At 37.9% G+C, this 18,998-nt stretch overlaps 1 protein-coding gene across 7 annotated transcripts in view; it reads right to left on the minus strand.

Annotated features, from left to right (window-relative positions):
• ctnnd2b (catenin (cadherin-associated protein), delta 2b) overlaps positions 1-18,998 on the minus strand; it is an 82,533-nt gene that overhangs the window by 16,524 nt on the left and 47,011 nt on the right. For 5 of the 7 annotated variants that reach the window (XR_014206741.1, XM_082172787.1, XM_082172791.1 and 2 more), the window contains 4 exons: positions 18,266-18,322; positions 5,774-5,906; positions 4,382-4,595; positions 573-756 (listed from right to left, as the gene is read on the minus strand). Coding sequence is in view for 6 of the 7 variants with exons in the window: in XM_082172787.1 (XP_082028913.1) it covers positions 573-756; positions 4,382-4,595; positions 5,774-5,906; positions 18,266-18,322 (588 nt within the window). In the remaining variant the exon portion in view is untranslated. The remainder of the gene's footprint in view (positions 1-572; positions 757-4,381; positions 4,596-5,773; positions 5,907-18,265; positions 18,323-18,998) is intronic. The other 2 variants (XM_082172789.1, XM_082172788.1) reach the window with 1 other exon arrangement.

Raw genomic sequence — 18,998 nt, forward strand, 5'->3', positions numbered from 1 at the left:
TACAGCAGTCAAACATATACATACATACAAAAGAGAATTGGACATAGGCAAGGTTTTGGCATGCCACCAGGTCCACAGTCACAGTGGACAGAATCCTATTGTTGAATCAGATCAATCCTGGCCAGAATATAATCCTAGTAAAGTGGCAGAACGAGCTCCATCACAAAATGGCTTTATGCACAGAGTGTGAGACCAGCCAAATTCATCTGAATCTATTTATTCAAATCAATTAACTTAAGTTATCAGTTGAAGGGCTCCAAGAAAAGCCTCAAAGCTAATTCACAAATGTGTTTGGTTGACACACAGAAGCACAGAACCATTATCCAGCTATGTACCTTTACTCACTGAGACCCCAATATATTGTGACATTTCTGAAGGCACACAAATTCATCATATCATTTTAAAAGATGGAAATTTACATAATATTTGCATAATTCTTACTTGAATAATCACCTAATAAAACAATGAATTGCTTCTAAATGAAGATTAAGCCTCTTAAGAGCAAAACTAGAAACTGTGCCTGTATATAAATGAAAAAAATATATTTTGAATACATTAATTAGGAGCTGTACCTGAGGCACCCGGTAGCATTGCGGAGCACCTGTGAGGAATGCAGGTGCAGCTTGCGGTCGTCCTGGTGGGGTGATGTGTCCCAGCCCGAGTGAGGAATAATGACCGTGTTGGTCAGCACTGCCAGAGCATCCTGAATTATGGGCATCTTCAGAGCATCGCAAGAGGACAAGTTCCACAGCACACCTGTTAACAAGAACAACATATATGAACCAAAAAGCGTTTCATCCAGTGGTGAAGAACACACCCATTATATTGATACAGAGATTACAATTTCCCTTCTTCACCTTGAGTTTTTGTTGTGCACAAAAAAAAAAAAAAAAATATATATATATATATAAAATTAAAAGCACTGATTGCAGGAGGCTAAGAACATGCATTTGAATATTGCATGAGGTCTTGGTCAAGAGCCCTCAAGTGAAATAATTTCTGAAGTTTCACTAGTGTCCTCATCAGCTCTTGTTAGTATGAACGTTAGATTGTGTGGTCCAAGCCACATCACAATCAAGACTGAACTGTGAACTGCTAGAATGTAGAATATGGCTAAACTGTGTCTAATTTTGCATACTATTTGTCCTTTCACAAGACCCCTACTGCTCTGATTCAGTGTACAAGGGAGCGCGTTTGCACATTCTTCCTCCCTGCTGCTAGGGTATAAAACTTTGTCCCCACTAATTGTATCTTATGTTATTTGTTAAATATCACAGACTTCCAGTCTTCCAGTTATAATAATAAGAAATGTTTCTTGAGCACCAAATCAGCATATCAGAATGATTTCTGCAGGATCATGTGACATAAAAAAAATACAAAAATAAATCAGTTTTGCCATCACAGGAATAAATTACAGTTTAAATAGAAAACAGATATTTTGAATTGTAACAGTATTTTAAAAAATATTTCAAACTATCATTTTTGATAAAATAAAAGCAGCTTTGGTGAGCATAATATATGGGGGGTGGTGGTGGCGCAATGGATAAGACACATGCCTTTGGTGTGAGAGACCCGGGTTCGAATCCACTGTGAGACACCAATGTGTCCCTGAGCAAGACACTTAACCCCTAGTTGCTCCAGAGGCGTGCGACCTCTGACATATATAGCAATTGTAAGTCGCTTCGGATATAAGCGTCAGCTAAATGAATAAATGTAAATGTAAATGTAATATATATATATATATATATATTTTTTTTTATATATCTTATTGACCCAAAACATTTGAACGGTAGTGTATGTTTGTTCCAAAATGTTCACTACTATTTTGTAACACAAAGAGCTTATTATAAACACCAAGGAATAGCTGGTAGATATTGACATGCGGCTACACCATAGATGTGTCCTCATTCACATTCTATCACATACTAGCCTAGTATCCACCCAAATTGTACACAAAAAATAGTATGCCAAATGGTAGTGTGCATCAATACTTTAAGTAACAATGTATTTTAATAAATTATAATAGATTAAATATTATATAAATAAACTATAATTAAATATATTTAATTAAATATAATCAGTACATTATTTAATCACTATTTAATTAAATAAACACTATTATTTAAATTAATTTAGGTAGATGCTAATACTCACAAGCAAGCTCAAACAGAATGCAATGGGGGACTGTGGTATAAAAAAGTAATTTTATGACATGCTAGTACATCCAAAGAGTCCAAATACATCTAATGATGTTGCTACATATTCAAAAGTATGTACTTTGGCATCACAAGTGAAGTACATACTTTTATTACATTGTAGAAGTATGCAGATTGGAATACTGCCTATGGATGTTTTCCTGCCATTTGTTTGGTACCCTTTGCCGTGTGGCATCCCCAAAATGACCGAATGTTTATGTGGGACTCTATAATAGCTTAGAATTACTAGAGTTAGTAGTGGCAAGAAACATCTTCCTTACTAGTGTTTCTCGATCCAACTCCTGGGGGCTCCTTTTTGGGTGTCTCACTGCTGTTTAGGTCATTAAATCCAAGGGCTCAAAGTAACTTACTAACTACATTGTAACTACACCATCTGGTTCTAAAAAGCATCTTTCACGATTGACAGCCCCTTCAAAATTGGCCATGCATTCTCACAAAATAAACATTTTGCAAGCAACACATATATCAATATTATTTCTCATGACATTTCATTTGAAAAGCATGCTACAGTATACAAGGGAGCACTTTTGGAGGCCCTTCATCTGTATTGCTAGCATGGTGTACAGCTCTGCCCCAGACAATTTAAACGTATCTTATCCTATCCAATCTTGTTTGTTAAACTTCAAAGACCTATTTTTTTTTTGCAGCCTTTTTTTATGCCGAACCAAGTGTTCTGAGCTCAAACAGGCCCCAGCAGTCGTGACAGGCCCTTGTCTGGCTTCAGCAATCAGCAGGCGACCGGGGTCTGCGTAGATGTAGCTTGAGGGGGGTTGTTACGGACTGACGAGAGGACTCTTTGTCTTCTGTTCAGAACCGCTCTCTAACTTAAACATTAATTGTCTTTGAAAAAGCACAAATGGCTTCTCCCCTCTTTCCAAATGTTTCATCTAAAGTGATTACATACACAGAGACATAGAGCTGTAATAAGCAAGTGCCACTCAGCTTCGTTCTTCCTATATTCAATTTGAAACATTTTAGATGTTTCTCCGAGCTCTGGATTCAGGGAGATGGAGATTTTTCAATTGATGGACATTTAGATTGCTCACCAGGCTGAAACACAAGGGAGCCGCAACGTCTTATTGAAGCGTCTCCCAACAATTCAGCATCTGACATTTATGAAATGCCTCAAAAAGCAAATTGCCGCCCAATTTTCCCGACATCTCTCAGGAACTGTCTCTGTACCATGAATATTTCTATAGGGGATTTAGAAGAGCCTTTGTCTTTTGTCAACGCGTCAAGACTCATTATTCACAATTCCCTAAAGAGGCTATGCCAAGCACTGGTATTATCCTTAATTATTATAGCCCTAACCAATTAGGAGATCATTAACAAATCATTTAATGGGTAGAGGGGTCCACAGTAACAAGCGGATGATTCTAGGAGAGCTGATTAACAAATTGGGCCCAATTATAAGGAAGCCAGAGATAGTGACAGAAAGGTCATATGCAATGTATTTGTATGCTGAACACGCAAAAAAAGGTGGTGAGGAAGGAAATAAAGATAAAGCGCATTCAAAGATAGGGCCAGACACCACGTCCTAATCAGGTGCCACACAAAAAAGAGAGGATGTTTTGTTCACGCCCACTGTGAAATCTCATTGGTCCAACATCTCTTTTCATATAACTGCAAAATATACTTGAAATGTAGTGCCCTTCAAGTGGAGCTGGAAATATTGCAATTACAATTTCTGAGCATATGAATGACCAAACGGATTCGTATTTAAAGGTGGGAAACTTGCAATTCTAGATGATACCCAAGTTGTCAAGTTGTGATGTTGGAAGAGGTGTGTCAATTTTAAGTATAGTGGAAACTCTTATCTATATACAGACTATAATATAATATAATATAATATAATATAATATAATATAATATAATATAATGAAATGTGCAGTGCTGGGGGTGGTCCAGGACAGGTTTGAAAACCCCAGGTTTAGGTGACTTCCATGTTATGTTTCCAATTTGAATGTGTGGCATGTCGTAATGGAGAATGCCCGACTCAAAGGTACAAGTTTCCCAGGAGCACATAAAGGCAGCATAAGTCCTGCAGCATTTCCTCTTTCAGTGCGGACAAACAAATTACAAATTACTTCTCGCCAGTATCCCGTCACATCAGAGAACAAAGGAGAAGGAATGAGAAATAAATGTGCTTAATGTGTCCTGAGCACCTGTGAGTAGCTCTCTGATCTCCACATCTGTCGTCTTGCGCAGGAGTCGCACGAGTGCAGGGATCCCACCGCAGTTCTTCAGGGCGATCTTGTTGTCGTCATTAGCCTTGCCATAAACCAGGTTCCTAAGTGCGCCGCAGGCACTCCTGTGCACGTCAGTCATACGGTGATCCAGCAAGTCCACCAGCAGCTGAATCCCACCCTGCCTTCGTATCTGATACACAGAGCCACACAAATATTAAACACATTGTAGACATTTTTATAAAAGTCTGCTTATCTAGTATATCTAGCCACCAGTCTGCTTATCTATCTTAATCAACAAGACTTCTTTTGTCAACCATCTACATCTACATCTACATATACATATACATGTACAGTATTCTTTAAAAGTTTGGTGTCAGTAAGATTAAAAAATAAATAATAATAATACTTTTATGCAGCAATGGTGCATTAAATTAATCAAAAGTGACAGTAAAAACACTGATCAAAATAAATGACAGTTTCCACCATTTTTTTAAATGTTTTAAAGTTTTTAACATTTATTAAATGAACATAATTTATTAACATAACAGGTTTTGGAGGAAGGCAGCATGTCACACAACCTGTCTATGTTGGCATCTGCCTAGTTTGGCTAGTGTCCACCAAGTGACGGATAAAGCGTTTTCTCCTTATTAAAAGTATCCTAATTATGGGTTATACCATTTTTTGGTAACACTTTATAATATGTATAAGGTAGTAAAGCACTTACAAATCATTTGCAAACAATTATAGTAAATTCATAGTTAATATATTGTCATCTTTACATTGACAATATATTAATAGGCTATATACAAATACTGAGTTCATTATTCATTGTCACTGTAATTAACCAAATTATTATTGTGTATGCTTAATGTATTTGTAAACAATTTAAGGAACAATGAATATGAATGCAATTAATTTCTAATAAAGGTTGGTTTAAAGCACTTAATTAATGAGATTTTTCCGACCTGTGAGAATTATTTACTCCTAATAACCAATTAACAGTTCCTTTACTACAAGCTAATTAAACAATAATAATTGTGTTAACGTGATAATGAATTAAGAACTCACTATTTGTTTATAGCCTACTAATATATTAACAATGTAGAGACTATAGTTTATTAACTATGAATTAACTATAAACTAATAGTTTGTTAATGATTTGTCATTTATTAATGTATACTTATTATAAAGTGTTTTGGGTCACCAGTTGAAAACCACTGAGCTAGAATGACACTAACCAACATAAAACAACAGCCTGAACCAGCATGGAAATTCAAATGAAGCTGAAATCCCCACTGCAAGGATTTATTAGTCCATAGCCTATGTAAAACATGCAGAATGTGTTTGATGTTGGTATGCAGGAGTTACCTCTGATTTGATCTTGTTGTCTCCAAAGCACAAGTGCTGGAGGTAGGCGGCAGCGTTGGACTGTACCGATGGAAACTGGTGCTGCAGCATTTGGATAACCTCCGGCAGTTCAGGATCCCTCCAGCCAAATTCCCTGAAGAGGCAAATATACACACAAAAGTGAACATCGAGAAGCTTTCACATAAAGAAACAATATAACATTAGAAAAACGTGTTTGTGAAGGTGTCTATCATAAAATATAGCAGCATGTTTCTCTTCTATGGTGTGTAAACATCATTTTTTTAAATTGTCCTCTCTGGAGTCTCTGAATGTTTCTCTTCACAATAAATCAAACCGAATTCAACATACTCTAACTTTCTGCCAACATCTGTGATCTTCCTCTGTTACTTTTCTCCTTTGAAAATAGTTGAGTAATACTAATTAAAATGTGAAAAAAATAATGCATGAGAAACAAAGGTTTTACAGCTACCACATGTCAGCAATCATTTTTTAAATTCAGATTTTCATGCTTTCTGCAAAGGAACGTCATATCACGGGTAATCTATACAGACAATAGCATTCTCCCAGAAATGTCGGCTTTATCATCATGGGTATCAGTGACAGCTGTGCTATTGCCTGGAGCAGTCCTAAGGTGCCTGGAACCCCATAGGAGAATATCTGCATTTCCTAAACCCCCGAGTCTGTCGACTCTGAATATCATTCAACACCATGATTTAGGTAAGCAGCAAAAACTAATTCAACATACCATCCTGATGTCTGCTGTGAAAAAAACATGAATACCGCATGTAGGCAAGAGAGGAGAACATTGTGTTTGACATTCAAGTCTTTTTCTCCCTCTCTTTCTCAGACCAGCAAACTCTGTCTCTATGCTACTACCATTTCAGAGGCTGTCAAACAAGAGGAATCGATTCAAATGATACGATCCTGTATGAAAGAGATGGGGCGGTAATGATGGAAAGAGAACAAAAGGAAGGATGGAAGAGAAGAGAGGAAAAACAAGACATTGGTGGAGGCAGAGAGAAAATGCAATGCTGCCAAAAAGCAACATGATGGACAAACATTTCTGGGTAAGAGGCACCATGGGAAACATTTATTGTAGCATGTCCCATTTCTCTCTAGCACAACCAGTAAACCTGAGAGTGCAATTGCGGTCATGAAAAGAAGAATGGGATCCATTGGAAAAAGGTCAAAAAGGTCAATAAACCTGAAAGATTGGCACTTTGTTTTCTCTCACTGTATCTTTGTTGCTTTTTAGCATTGTTCAACCTTGAAATGAAGGCATGTTTAAATCACATCTCACTAAGCTTATATGTTGAGGGCTTTATTCACAAAAATAGGGAACCAAGTACATTACAGAGGGTCGGAATTGGCCAACAGCCCACAAACTCTCCAATGCATTAGATGCAATGACAGCAAGCTGTCATTAATCACAGGAGCGGGCTAATTGATAATGTTTGTGTAAATCAGTAATTAGAGCGTAACACAAAAATGGCTGTAAAATGGATGAAGTTTATATGGTAATCAATGTGGCGCTGTCACGCAAGTCAACTCTGGGTTAATTAGCGTAAGTACATTTTTTGACAGAGGATCTAAAAAGACTGTTAATTAACTAGTGCACTAAAGTGAAATTATTCACTCAATGTTTACCCCATGTATTTATAGACGGAAATAAAGCAAAAGGCATGGCCCCAATGCGTTACCAGCTTCTGAGTTCTTCAAGAAGTGACATTTGTGTTTAGCAAAACAAAAAGCTAAAGCTATGCTTTGACAGTAAGCAGCTAAAGATAATACTGATAATATTGATAACACAACCAATAACATAATCCAACCATAAAAACCAAGCACCTTGTGAATGTGGTAGCAGTTCAATAAACAATAAGTTACTGCTGTGTAACTTGCATATAAGAGACTGCCAATATTTTTGCTCGGCATATTTTTGCTTCATCATTTAAAATAGTTCCAAGTGAAGCCACTGCAAAATTATATGTTGCATCTCTGATGAACACATATTAACTCAATGTTTTGAAAGAATTGGAACAAAACAAAAATTGATTCAAAAGCATAATTTGCCATTTTTAACCTGAGTGGGAAAGGCCATTTTTGGCTTTAAAGTCAGCTGCGGCCAGTTATTTTAGCGGTTCCAAAATAGTCTGTTATGCTGCTTGCTGTTGCACACAGGTTTTTGTTATCATATTATTTTAATTATTATTGTAATCATTAACACACTAGTTTGTACCACAAATAGTTTACTGTTTACTGCACTTCTAGTTATTCTTCTAGTTGTTTACCTATAGTGGCTAATGAATTGTAAATTCACAGAAAATAGCTTAATTGCGCGTTGAAAAATAAGGTGGATACACAGTCTTGTACTTGTCTTTTTCCCGATTTCCAACTGCGAGCGAGTTGGTTGTGTCATTGAAGACTTTTTATTAACGTAGAAAATGAATGGGGAAATATCTTTGGTACCAAGGCCGTTGAAGAAGTGGGCAGTCACAGTTTTGCTCTACACCCATAGATAATGCAGCATCACAGCATGAAGGAATGCATACATAAGTGATGAGGACTAAACGTGTAGTAATGATTTAAATGTGCATAGCAGGGCACTCAGATTTATTAGATATTTGCTGCTCTAGAAACAGACTATATCATTTATGATTAAAGTCAGAATAGTAATGGCACCCTGCTCGTCCTCGTTCGCATCATTAAACCTGAATCATTCCCCAGCAGGCCAGTCCTACAGGGACACGCACATATGCAGAGTGCAAGCTGCTGCACCCTGGTGACACTCCCTCCTCTCTGTCAGGTCTGTCACTGGCAGCCAAATCCTTAACCTCCCCATTATGACAATTAATGCCTGGGTGAAGCCACTCCCCCCACCACAGCTCCAGTCACTGTGACAGGCCGCTGAAGCAGGGATGAACCTACCATTAATCACCAAAAATGAATAATCAAACGTCTGCTCAGAGCCCAGGCCTGCAAAAAAACGTCATCCCTTGCCAAAGCCGGAGAAGGATTTGGCTGGGAAGTGACTCATTCACGCTACAGAGAACAGAGAGCTCTTTCGTTATGTGCGCTCTCAGACTTGTGATTTCACCCCTCACCCCTCGTCTGATATGGAGAGATGCTGTGGGTGGGTGGCTGGTCTCCTAATAAACCGTTTGTCCCTTAAACTTCACCTGCAGGATCCACCCCCTACAATTAAACTAAGCATTGACCTTAATTTTAACAGTCAGAAACGAAAGAGGCTCTGTTCCAAATACCTAGTGTGCTGCCTACGTAGACAGTATTTTAAGGTATGCACACAGACTTTAACAAAAAGCAGGATAATTAACATGTGTCCTTCTAGATAGGATGGGAAATTCATTGCTCAGTGAAAAAGAATTATCCAAAATGGTGGACGGGAAATTCATTCAATACTGAAAAGTATAAATACAAATTAAAAATTTATTTATTTTACCAAATATTTGTGCATGTGATGTATTTTTAGGCTTATTAGAGCATTATCCTAGCCAAGAAATCTAGACGCACCCTAGCGGCAGCAAATTTTATTTTGCAGCCAGTGTCGTCTAGCAACTCTCCGTTGGCTTGTGAGCTGGAATAACCAAACTCTAGTCAGGCCAATCACATCATGTATAGAGTCGGTGGGCAGGCTTAACATAATGACGGCAGAGTTGTGACGGTTCCGCGTGATTTCCCTGCTACTTGAAAACAAAGAAGAGCTGCTGTTGGTGAACAGCGGTCTTTCGAATTGGATTTGACCGCGACTCTGGAAGACTTGGAGTTAAGCTTTTCTTTGAGAAAAGAACAAAGAACGTGCCGGCACTTAAGTCATTCTTAAAAAAGGAAGATGTGTTCAGAGTTTTGCCGACCAGATACGGCAAAAGTTTAATCTATCAACTAGCTCCGCTGGTGGGAAAACGCTCTGGTTGGTTGTAGCGCTATCCTATTGCGTGCAGAGGGAATTTGAAAGACAACAGTTTATCCCGCCCTCGGATTGAGCCCTGCCAATGGTGTGTTCCCAGACCCAACATCTTGATGTGGGTCTGGCTTGTCAGGCTAGTATTATCCAGTTAGCTTAACAAAATGCAAATATAGAGTGCTGCAGATATAAGAAACACAGAAACAAGTAAACATTTTTCCCAAAAGGTTTCTTGAATGGATTTTTGGTAGGGATGCACCGATCCGATACACGGTTCCATGCTGGTGGAATGATCTCCCCACTCTCATCCGGAAAGCAGAATCCCTGACAACATTCAAAAGACAACTTAAAACTCATCTCTTCCGTGAGCATACAAAAAACAAAACAAAAATACAAAAAAAATGTCCTTTCCTTTTCCCTTAATCCTCCCTTGTCTGGCTTATACTACTCTGAGAAATGCCTGCACTTTGTATTTTGAGCACTTCTTGCATTGTTTTTGCCTCTTCACGATGACTCGCTTAATTTAGTCCTAATTTGTAAGTCGCTTTGGATAAAAGCGTCTGCTAAATGACTAAATGTAAATAATACTTTTGCGCAATGAAAGATAGCCTTTATTTATTAATAGCCTTTCTTGTTCTGTCCTATCTTTTTTATCCTCTCCAGTCATCCTACCACCTGCCCTCTAGAATCCATCCCCTCACACCTTCTACAAGAAATCTCTCCCACACTTCTTCCAGCACTCACACAGATCATCAACTCATCCCTCCATACTGGCATTTTCCCTACTGCATTCAAGCAGGCTCGGGTAACTCCACTGCTTAAGAAACCAACATTAAACACATCACTTGTAGAGACTTACCGACCTATCTCTCTCCTACCATTCATTGCGAAAACACTTGAACGAGCTGTTTTCAAACAAGTAACATCCTTCTTGTCTCTGAACAACCAGCTGGATGTCAACCAATCCGGCTTCAAGAAAGGGCATTCAACTGAGACTGCATTACTGTTGGTCACAGAAGCCCTACGTATCGCAAAAGCTGCTTCCAAATCTTCAGTTCTCATTCTCCTGGATCTGTCTGCTGCCTTCGACACTGTGAATCATCAGATCCTTACGTCCACCCTCTCATCACTGGGCATCACAGGAACTTCCCTCCACTGGTTTGAATCGTATCTCACAGGTAGGTACTTCAGGGTCGCATGGAGAGGAGAGGTATCCAGAGCACATCAACTGACAACAGGGGTTCCTCAGGGTTCAGTTCTTGGACCCCTCCTCTTCTCCATCTACACCACATCACTGGGACACATCATACAGGCACATGGTTTATCTTACCATTGCTATGCTGATGACACACAGCTCTTCCTCTCATTTCAACCAGATAATCCCACAATAGCTCCACGGATCTCAAATTGTCTGGCGGACATCTTGGCATGGATGAAGGAACATCACCTGCAGCTCAACCTGGCAAAGACTGAGCTTCTCGTCCTCCCTGCCAATCCGTCTCTACAGCACAACTTCACTATCCAGATAAATTCAGCATCTATCACTTCATCAAGGTCAGTCAGAAATCTTGGAGTAATACTGGATGACCAGCTGACCTTCACAGACCACATTTCAAAGACAGCTCGATCATGCAGGTTTGCACTGCACAACATCAGGAAGATCAGGCCTTTCCTAACTGAGCATGCAACGCAACTTCTCGTCCAGGCCCTGGTCATTTATAGGCTTGAGTACTGCAATGCTCTTCTGGCTGGACTTCCATCATGTGCAACTAAACCTCTACAAATGATTCAGAATGCTGCAGCTCGTCTTGTCTTCAACGAGCCCAAGAGGGCCCACGTCACTCCTCTGTTCATCTCTCTGCACTGGCTACCACTCGCTGCTCGCATCAAGTTCAAGGCACTGACGCTTGCTTACAGAACTATCACAGGCTCAGCTCCCTCCTACTTTCACTCACTCCTACGAGTCTACATCCCTACCAGAAGCCTACGATCAATCAAAGAGCGACGTCTCGTGGTTCCATCACAGAGAGCCACAAAATCACTTTCCAGAACATTCTCATTCACGGTTCCATGCCATGCTGGTGGAATGCTCTCCCCACCCTCATCCGGAAAGCAGAATCCCTGACAACATTCAAAAGACAGCTGAAAACCCTTCTCTTCCGTGAGCACTTAACCTCATAAAAAAAAGAAAAGAAAAGTATTTCCTTTTCCTTTAATCCTCCCTTATCGGACTAATGCTACTCTGAATAATGCCTGAGCTTCGTATTTTGAGCACTTCTTCCGTTGTTTTTGCCTCTTCACGATGACTCGCTTAATTTAGTCCTAATTTGTAAGTCGCTTTGGACAAAAGCATCTGCTAAATGACTAAATGTAAATATATGTATCATTTGTTGCTGCCTCATTAATCAGCTGTGCTATACATTTAAAAAAAGTCTTAATTTTATAGTATATATAGCCTAAAAGTTTTTTTTTATCTTTTAGATTTTTTTTGTATTTTACAACAATACAAAGAGCAATGTGTAACGTTTTACCAGATTTAGTGCTACACTTATTGTCTCTTATTTGTTCCCCACTAAATAATGTTGTTTTTTTTCACTAAATGTTCAGATTTTATAAAATTATTGTGCACTCGTGATTTTTCTAGAGTAAATTTTTTCTGCTGAATTATCCACTAATCTTTATAATAGCATTTTTGTCATAGATTATGATCATATATTTTTTTTGATTTGTTGTTTTTCTTTATAATGAAGTTGTCTGTATTAAGTAGATTGTATTTAACACACAACATGGTGATTATCAGTTCAACACACAGAGTAATAGAAATTCTACTTAATTAAAAAAAGAACTGCGCTGGAATCGGATCGGTATTGGTATCGGTCGATACTCAGTTTTTTTTGGTATTGGATCAGATCGATTCTGAAAAAATGGTATTGGTGCATCCCTAATTTTTGGTTAAATGCCTGAATTAAGGTCTGTGGTGAACACAATCTCAAGATATTTACAAATTTTCTTCAACTACATAAAATACACCAGAATTAACCCACTTCTTTTTTTTTTTTTTTTTTTATCTTCTCACTAGTCTGCTTTTATAGCCTTGTCATGTTTACTCACACTCCTGCAAATTATTCTAAATCAGACTTTCCAACTTGAAGATTTTGTATAGAGATTGAAATAATTGTCGGAAGCATAGTAATGGTGACATTAAAGCCATGCCAGCTGTGGTGCATTTCTCTCATAGCTTCACTTAAGCTTTTTACTTCTGGCAATTGTATTTAGGCTTCAAAATTCCTAAAAGTTGTGTTCATTTGAGAAGATTACCTTACAAAACATGTAAGAAGTCACAGAGCTTATTTTCTGCAATAACACAAATATCCAATGGAAAAATCCTATTGGGAAGCAAGATGATGCTGGGTTGGCTTACAAAATTACATCTATTAAACTCTATTGAGATCAACTTAGTCTTCTGTAGGAGGCTCTATTGTGTGGTGCACAGAGTTGCTGCCTATGGAGAGTGTTCGAATTTGTGAGGTTCTATGACTGTTAGGATGCTGCCTATATTTGCAGTGAGAAATGGGTCTTGTTGTCCATGGATTTATAAAAGGTTTGCTAGGCATGCAGCCTGAAAACCCTTCAGCAGAGCTTGATGTAACATTTGAGCACTCATTGGATTGAGACAAACTCTCCTGTTTGTGACAGGTCTTTGTTTGAGCTTTTGTTCTGGTTCAGTCAGGTGAGCCTATCTTTCATCCCCATAGCTGAAACATTAACACCACAAAACCCAGCTTCATGCTGCAGCGCAAAAGCTGAAATAACCCACGGGGCCAGAGGAAGAAGAGGATAAGCCCCTTGTGGACCACTGAATGTTTCGTGGCATAAAAAAACAGCCAAATAAAAGCATCATAAATTATGCATTCAAGATGCTTGACTGAGCATGATTATTAGAAATAGAGCGAATGGATTGATATTTTGAAAGGGATGCAGCAGAGGTATATCTAATCTAGTCTTTATGTGAGATGAAAAAGTAAATGTCAGTTTATTGGTAAGCAGCTAATGTGGGGCAATCGCCAGCATACTATGATTCTAAATTATTTCTTCATATTTCTTAAAAACTTTTAAATATGTAAATATTTTCTGCAAGCTTTCCTCTCAGTCTCAATAACAAAAATGACAGAGGTGAGAAAACAACAGTTAAGAAAGCATCTGATTATAGCGATGTGGACAAGTTTGCAACAATTCACCAGCATCTTGTTGACAGATGAGGTCATTAAACTGTTATGATAGTATGATTATAAAGTAGGCCTATGTTTGAGACTATAGACTATCTAGATCTGGCTATGTAAGACTATAGTTTGAATTAATCCCTTTTCTTTGCATGACACATTCACATTACAGTACAGACTAGCTCTTTTGGCATTATCCTGAACATTGTGTAAGCTTTCCTTTCATGTGTCATTGAACGGAACCCTCTATAGCAGGGGTCTCCAACACGTCGCTCGCGAGCTACCAGTAGCTCGTGGCCTGATTGGAGGTAGCTCGCCAAGGGCCGTTCACATATTGCGTCTTTTGCGCGCTCAAGTTCGTTATTTCAAATAATTGAAGCGACGCGCTCGTTTTATCCAGGCGCAGCAAGTCAACATGAAGGATGGGGGTGCACCCAAACACTACGGGTGTTTTTTTCTTCTCCGTAAATAAATCTTGTAGCAGAGCGACAGCAAGCGTTTTTTCGGGGGTGGAAATCCATTAACGTTAGCTATTAAAACTTCTTTGTCGTTGTGGAGAGCGCAGTGCATGGTTGCATAGCAACGACAGACACTACGGAAAAATCTGACCGAATTTTACTATTAATAATAAAAGATAAGCTAATCATGTGCATTGTAAATGTCTGTAATTTATCTTTTTTGACTCATTCTTTTTATAAAAATGATTTAAAGGCTGAAATATGCGAGGTTTATCTTTTTATAAAATCTTTTTTGTCAAAACTTTATTTGAACTTGTACATGTTGGTATATAACATGTTGCAAGACACTTTTCAAATCTGGCCATCATTTTTAATGTTATTATTTTAATGTTTATGTAAACAAAAAGTGCATATTGATGCTAAGTTTATTTGCTGGTTTTTGACATAAAACTTTAATTAATTGATTTTATTGTGTAGTATTAGTACTTTTTAAACAGGATTCTGTGATAACCGTGATCATTGTGGTCACTATAATCATGAAATGAAATTTTCATGCCATTTCATCTCTAGTTATCATGCACTCTAAAATAAACTATAATTATGTGTTTTTACAGTATAATATGCAAGGTACAATTTTCTATATATTTTTTTAAATATCTGATTCTGTTCTTTTGTCTGACATTTAAGGGTGACATATATAGGCCTACTACACAAACTATTTTAGGTCTAAAACAGTTTGGATAGTTGTTAATATGAGAGTTATGAGACATTATTTAAGAGATTTAAGTATTGTATTACATGAGTAGCTCTCGGCCACTTTCATTTTTAAAAAGTAGCTCTCAAATGAAAAAAGGTTGGAGACCCCTGCTCTATAGTCTCTCTAGGCTTTCATAGACAACCTAATAAATCAAGGCCTTGTTTTTTAAGTTTCACTACAAGTTGTTTGCAATAAAAATGTGATTAATACATGAAAATTCTTGCATTTAGCCCCTTTAACAATGAACTCAATTAGTGTGTTCTCTATCATGTCTTGCTCATAGACAGAAGTGGCATTACTAAGTGCCACATGTTCAAAGTGTGTGCAGCGCCAACACAACTGCCACACTGCAGGCCTGTTTGTATGTCATACAACTAGCTTCTGGCATTACAGGCAGATGAATAAAGAACTTACACATGCTGAGCAGAGTAAATAAGACCAGTCACCAGTCCATGTAATCACTGCAGCTCTAGCTTGTGGCTTAGCCGCTGAAGCGTGCACACTGTTAAAACAAACACTCTAATGAGCATAGAGCTCCTCTGTCCTTTCGGCTTGCTCCCTGGCTTTCCTATTCAAACACGAGCAAAGCGCTGAATAAGCTTCACGCACATGAAACATGCACTTCATGCACTTCCATTCTGGTGCGTGCTTTTGTCTGAAAGAAAACGAGCGCTGTAACAACAACATGTGACAGCTCGATTAAAGACGGTGCGCATACAAAATAGATTCAACAAGAATTGCAGGGTCATGGATAAAGGCGATGTTGAAATGCCTCTTTTCTATCCCAACTTAAAGGGATAGTCCAGCCCAAAATGAGAAATTCTGTCATAATTTACTCAACTTATGTTGTTTCAAACCTGTGACTTTCTTCTGTGGAACATTCCATTTTGAGGAATTTTATAACTGTTTTGGTAGATACAATGAAAGTCAACTGGGTCCAAAACAACATTGTTTTGAGTCATTTATGTTATGGACAAAAAAAAAAAAAACGGGTTTGAAGGAGATGATTGTGAGTAAATGTTGACAGAATCTTTACGATTCCTATCACTGACTGCCACAACACTACAATCTACAACACGGTGTTTGACCGTGAGTTTGGAGCGGGATTATCTGCTTGTCCAACCGACAGAAGATAGGGGGAATGTTTGGGAAAAATATTTTTCATTGTTATTGCAACTCCGTTTATGGATGTTAGTTGCATATAAGTTACACATTTTATATTTAAAGTAGCAATGAAATCAAAATTGCCATTTCTTTTTTTTTATGTAATATGTTTATTATAAATGATTTATCCATGGACATCATTATTTCCCCCAGTAGGCCCATTGATCAACTCCTGAGATACATTTAGGGGGCTGAGCAATGTTTGTATAAATATATAATTTTCTTTAGATTTTTTTAGGGCAGGTTATGGGTGAGGTAATATTGTTCCAGAACCAACATTATGTATGTTCTACTTCAGTAAATCATGTTGTGTGGGGCAACTAACCAGCAGTCAGTTTGAGATTACAGATGGCTAATTCTGACAGCTCTCACCCTGCAGTAGAACAAACCCATAATATACTGTTCTGACAGCCGCAAGAGGATCTGGGGGGCTCAGAGCTGCTAACGGTCACATAAATATGATTTGTGCAGCCAGGAGAGGTAAGCTCTATTAAGGTGTGAACATGCGACCCACAGTTGACCCCTTATTTAGGAAATAGTGTTCAGCAGTGTTGTGGATTCAGCACACACATGCTTGAATGGTCCTGAGAGGCGGCTTGAACTGTCTGCAATGAGAGAGGTCAGGAAATGTCTCTGTCACATTCAGTGACCACTTCATCTCCTGCCACCCACTCAGAGCACAGATCAGAGAATCAACACTGCACTTCTCAGCATTAGACTATATTAATGCTTCCACATGCCTGAACGAGGCAAGTGCCTCTGACATTTTTAAACAAACAGTCACATAAATTTGATTTCCACAAAATGGTCAAATAAATCTTATATTACTAGTATTATACTGGAATCAAAAGATTCCAGTGATGGCAACCCTGAACTTTCAGCAGCCGTTATTCCAGTCTTCAGTGTCACATGATCCTTCAGAAATCATTCTAATATGCTGATTTTGTGCTCAAGAAACATTTCTTGTTATTATCAATGTTGAAAACAGTTGTGCTGTTTAATATTTTTGTGGAAATCATGATACTTTTTTTCAGGATTTTTTGACTTTTCGAAGTTCAAAAGAAAAGTATTTAATTGAAATATTATTAGGTAATAATATAGTAAAAGCAGAAACCTCTGCTAACCAGTTGCATCTGAGGACTGTGGACTGACTGAATGAATTCCATTTCATAACATTCATAAGGTTTATAATGTGTCTTATCTTGTTTTGCTCAGTTCATGTCAGCGCTGTCCAATGCCACTTTTACTGTAGATTTACTGTACTAACACGAATTGTAGCAACTATTTTGACAGAAACTATGGCTACTATAGTAAATGTTTGAAAGAGATGTTGCAAGTGTAGTCTCACTGAGTACACTTAAAAATGTCAACCTGAACTATATCCATCCCATCTCCTTGTTAACAAGTTTGGTAGTGATTCAATTATGCACAATGTGGTAGACAACAATACAATCATGGCTGTTGCTTGCATTGAAAAGAAGACAATGGTGTTAAATAAAAGTAAAAAAGGATAATAAGCATGCTTTAACATAAAATGATAACAAAACAATGAATAACAACACAACAGGAGACACGCACACACGCACACACACAATGTGATGCTTTGCCTCAATGAACAAACTCTGGTTACCTATGAAGTCACCTATCACTCCTTCTGGAAAAGCCAACAGAGATCAGAACATATGTTCTTCATGTAACTATTTGATTTATATCACTCCATTAATCTGATCAATCAAAAATGACTTTAGACTTGACCACAAATTAACCTTTCTGTGGATGAATAAAGGCCTAGCGCTCTTCTTGTAAACACAATGCGGAAATGTCGGAAGGAAATCCATAAAAAACATATTCTGACATATTCTGTAAAGCAAAGCTTGTCTCAACACAGTCATGCTGCCCAGGCATATGATGTTGAGTAGAGAGGAGAACAGTGCTTTTGTGGATGAGTAGAAATGTAAATAAATGTTGGATTACTTTGTCATTCTTTGCTCGGCTTGATTTTGATTCCAGACAAGGAATTCAGGGTCGTACCTATCAGGAGACAGGCAGAGAGAGAGACAGGGTAGGTGTCTAGCACAAAGGGATTTGACATTTTTAAAATAATATTTTTACGTTTAGCTGTCTTCTTGCTGCTGGATGAACATATTACACATTTGACTGTCAACATGCACTATAAAGCTTATTTGTTGCTGGTTTTTATTAAAGAGGGGTCTCACATAATGGAAAATAACTCCCATCCATATAATTCCAGTGTGAACCAGACAGTATAGACTGCAATAGCTTATTTTTGGGTGAGATCAGGTTTCACATTTCCAGTCAGTGCAAATACTGAAATATGTTAATTCCTCTGCATTCTACTTTTAGAAAAAATAAATAAATCCAATACATCTCTCAAGACAGTCATCTAGATCAGGGGTTTTCAACCTTAAGTTATTAATTGAACACTACAACAATAAATAGCACAATGCAAAATTTGTCATTATTACTTTTCATTCTGCTTTCTAAAGACTGATTCGAAATGTTTCCATTGAGGGAGAAAACTGAACATTAATTTAAATTGAACTGAAAATGTTTTTGTAAGGTTTATATGTCCAATATTAATCTAACAGTGAGTAGAAAAAATGCTGCCAACTCAATACGAAGTAAATACTGTCCAAATAATTTGTTTTGGCTTTAGAACAATGACAATATAAAATCTATTTAATTT

Source organism: Leuciscus leuciscus, assembly GCF_965113295.1.
Source record: "Leuciscus leuciscus genome assembly, chromosome: 6".
Lineage (NCBI taxonomy): Eukaryota > Metazoa > Chordata > Actinopteri > Cypriniformes > Leuciscidae > Leuciscus > Leuciscus leuciscus.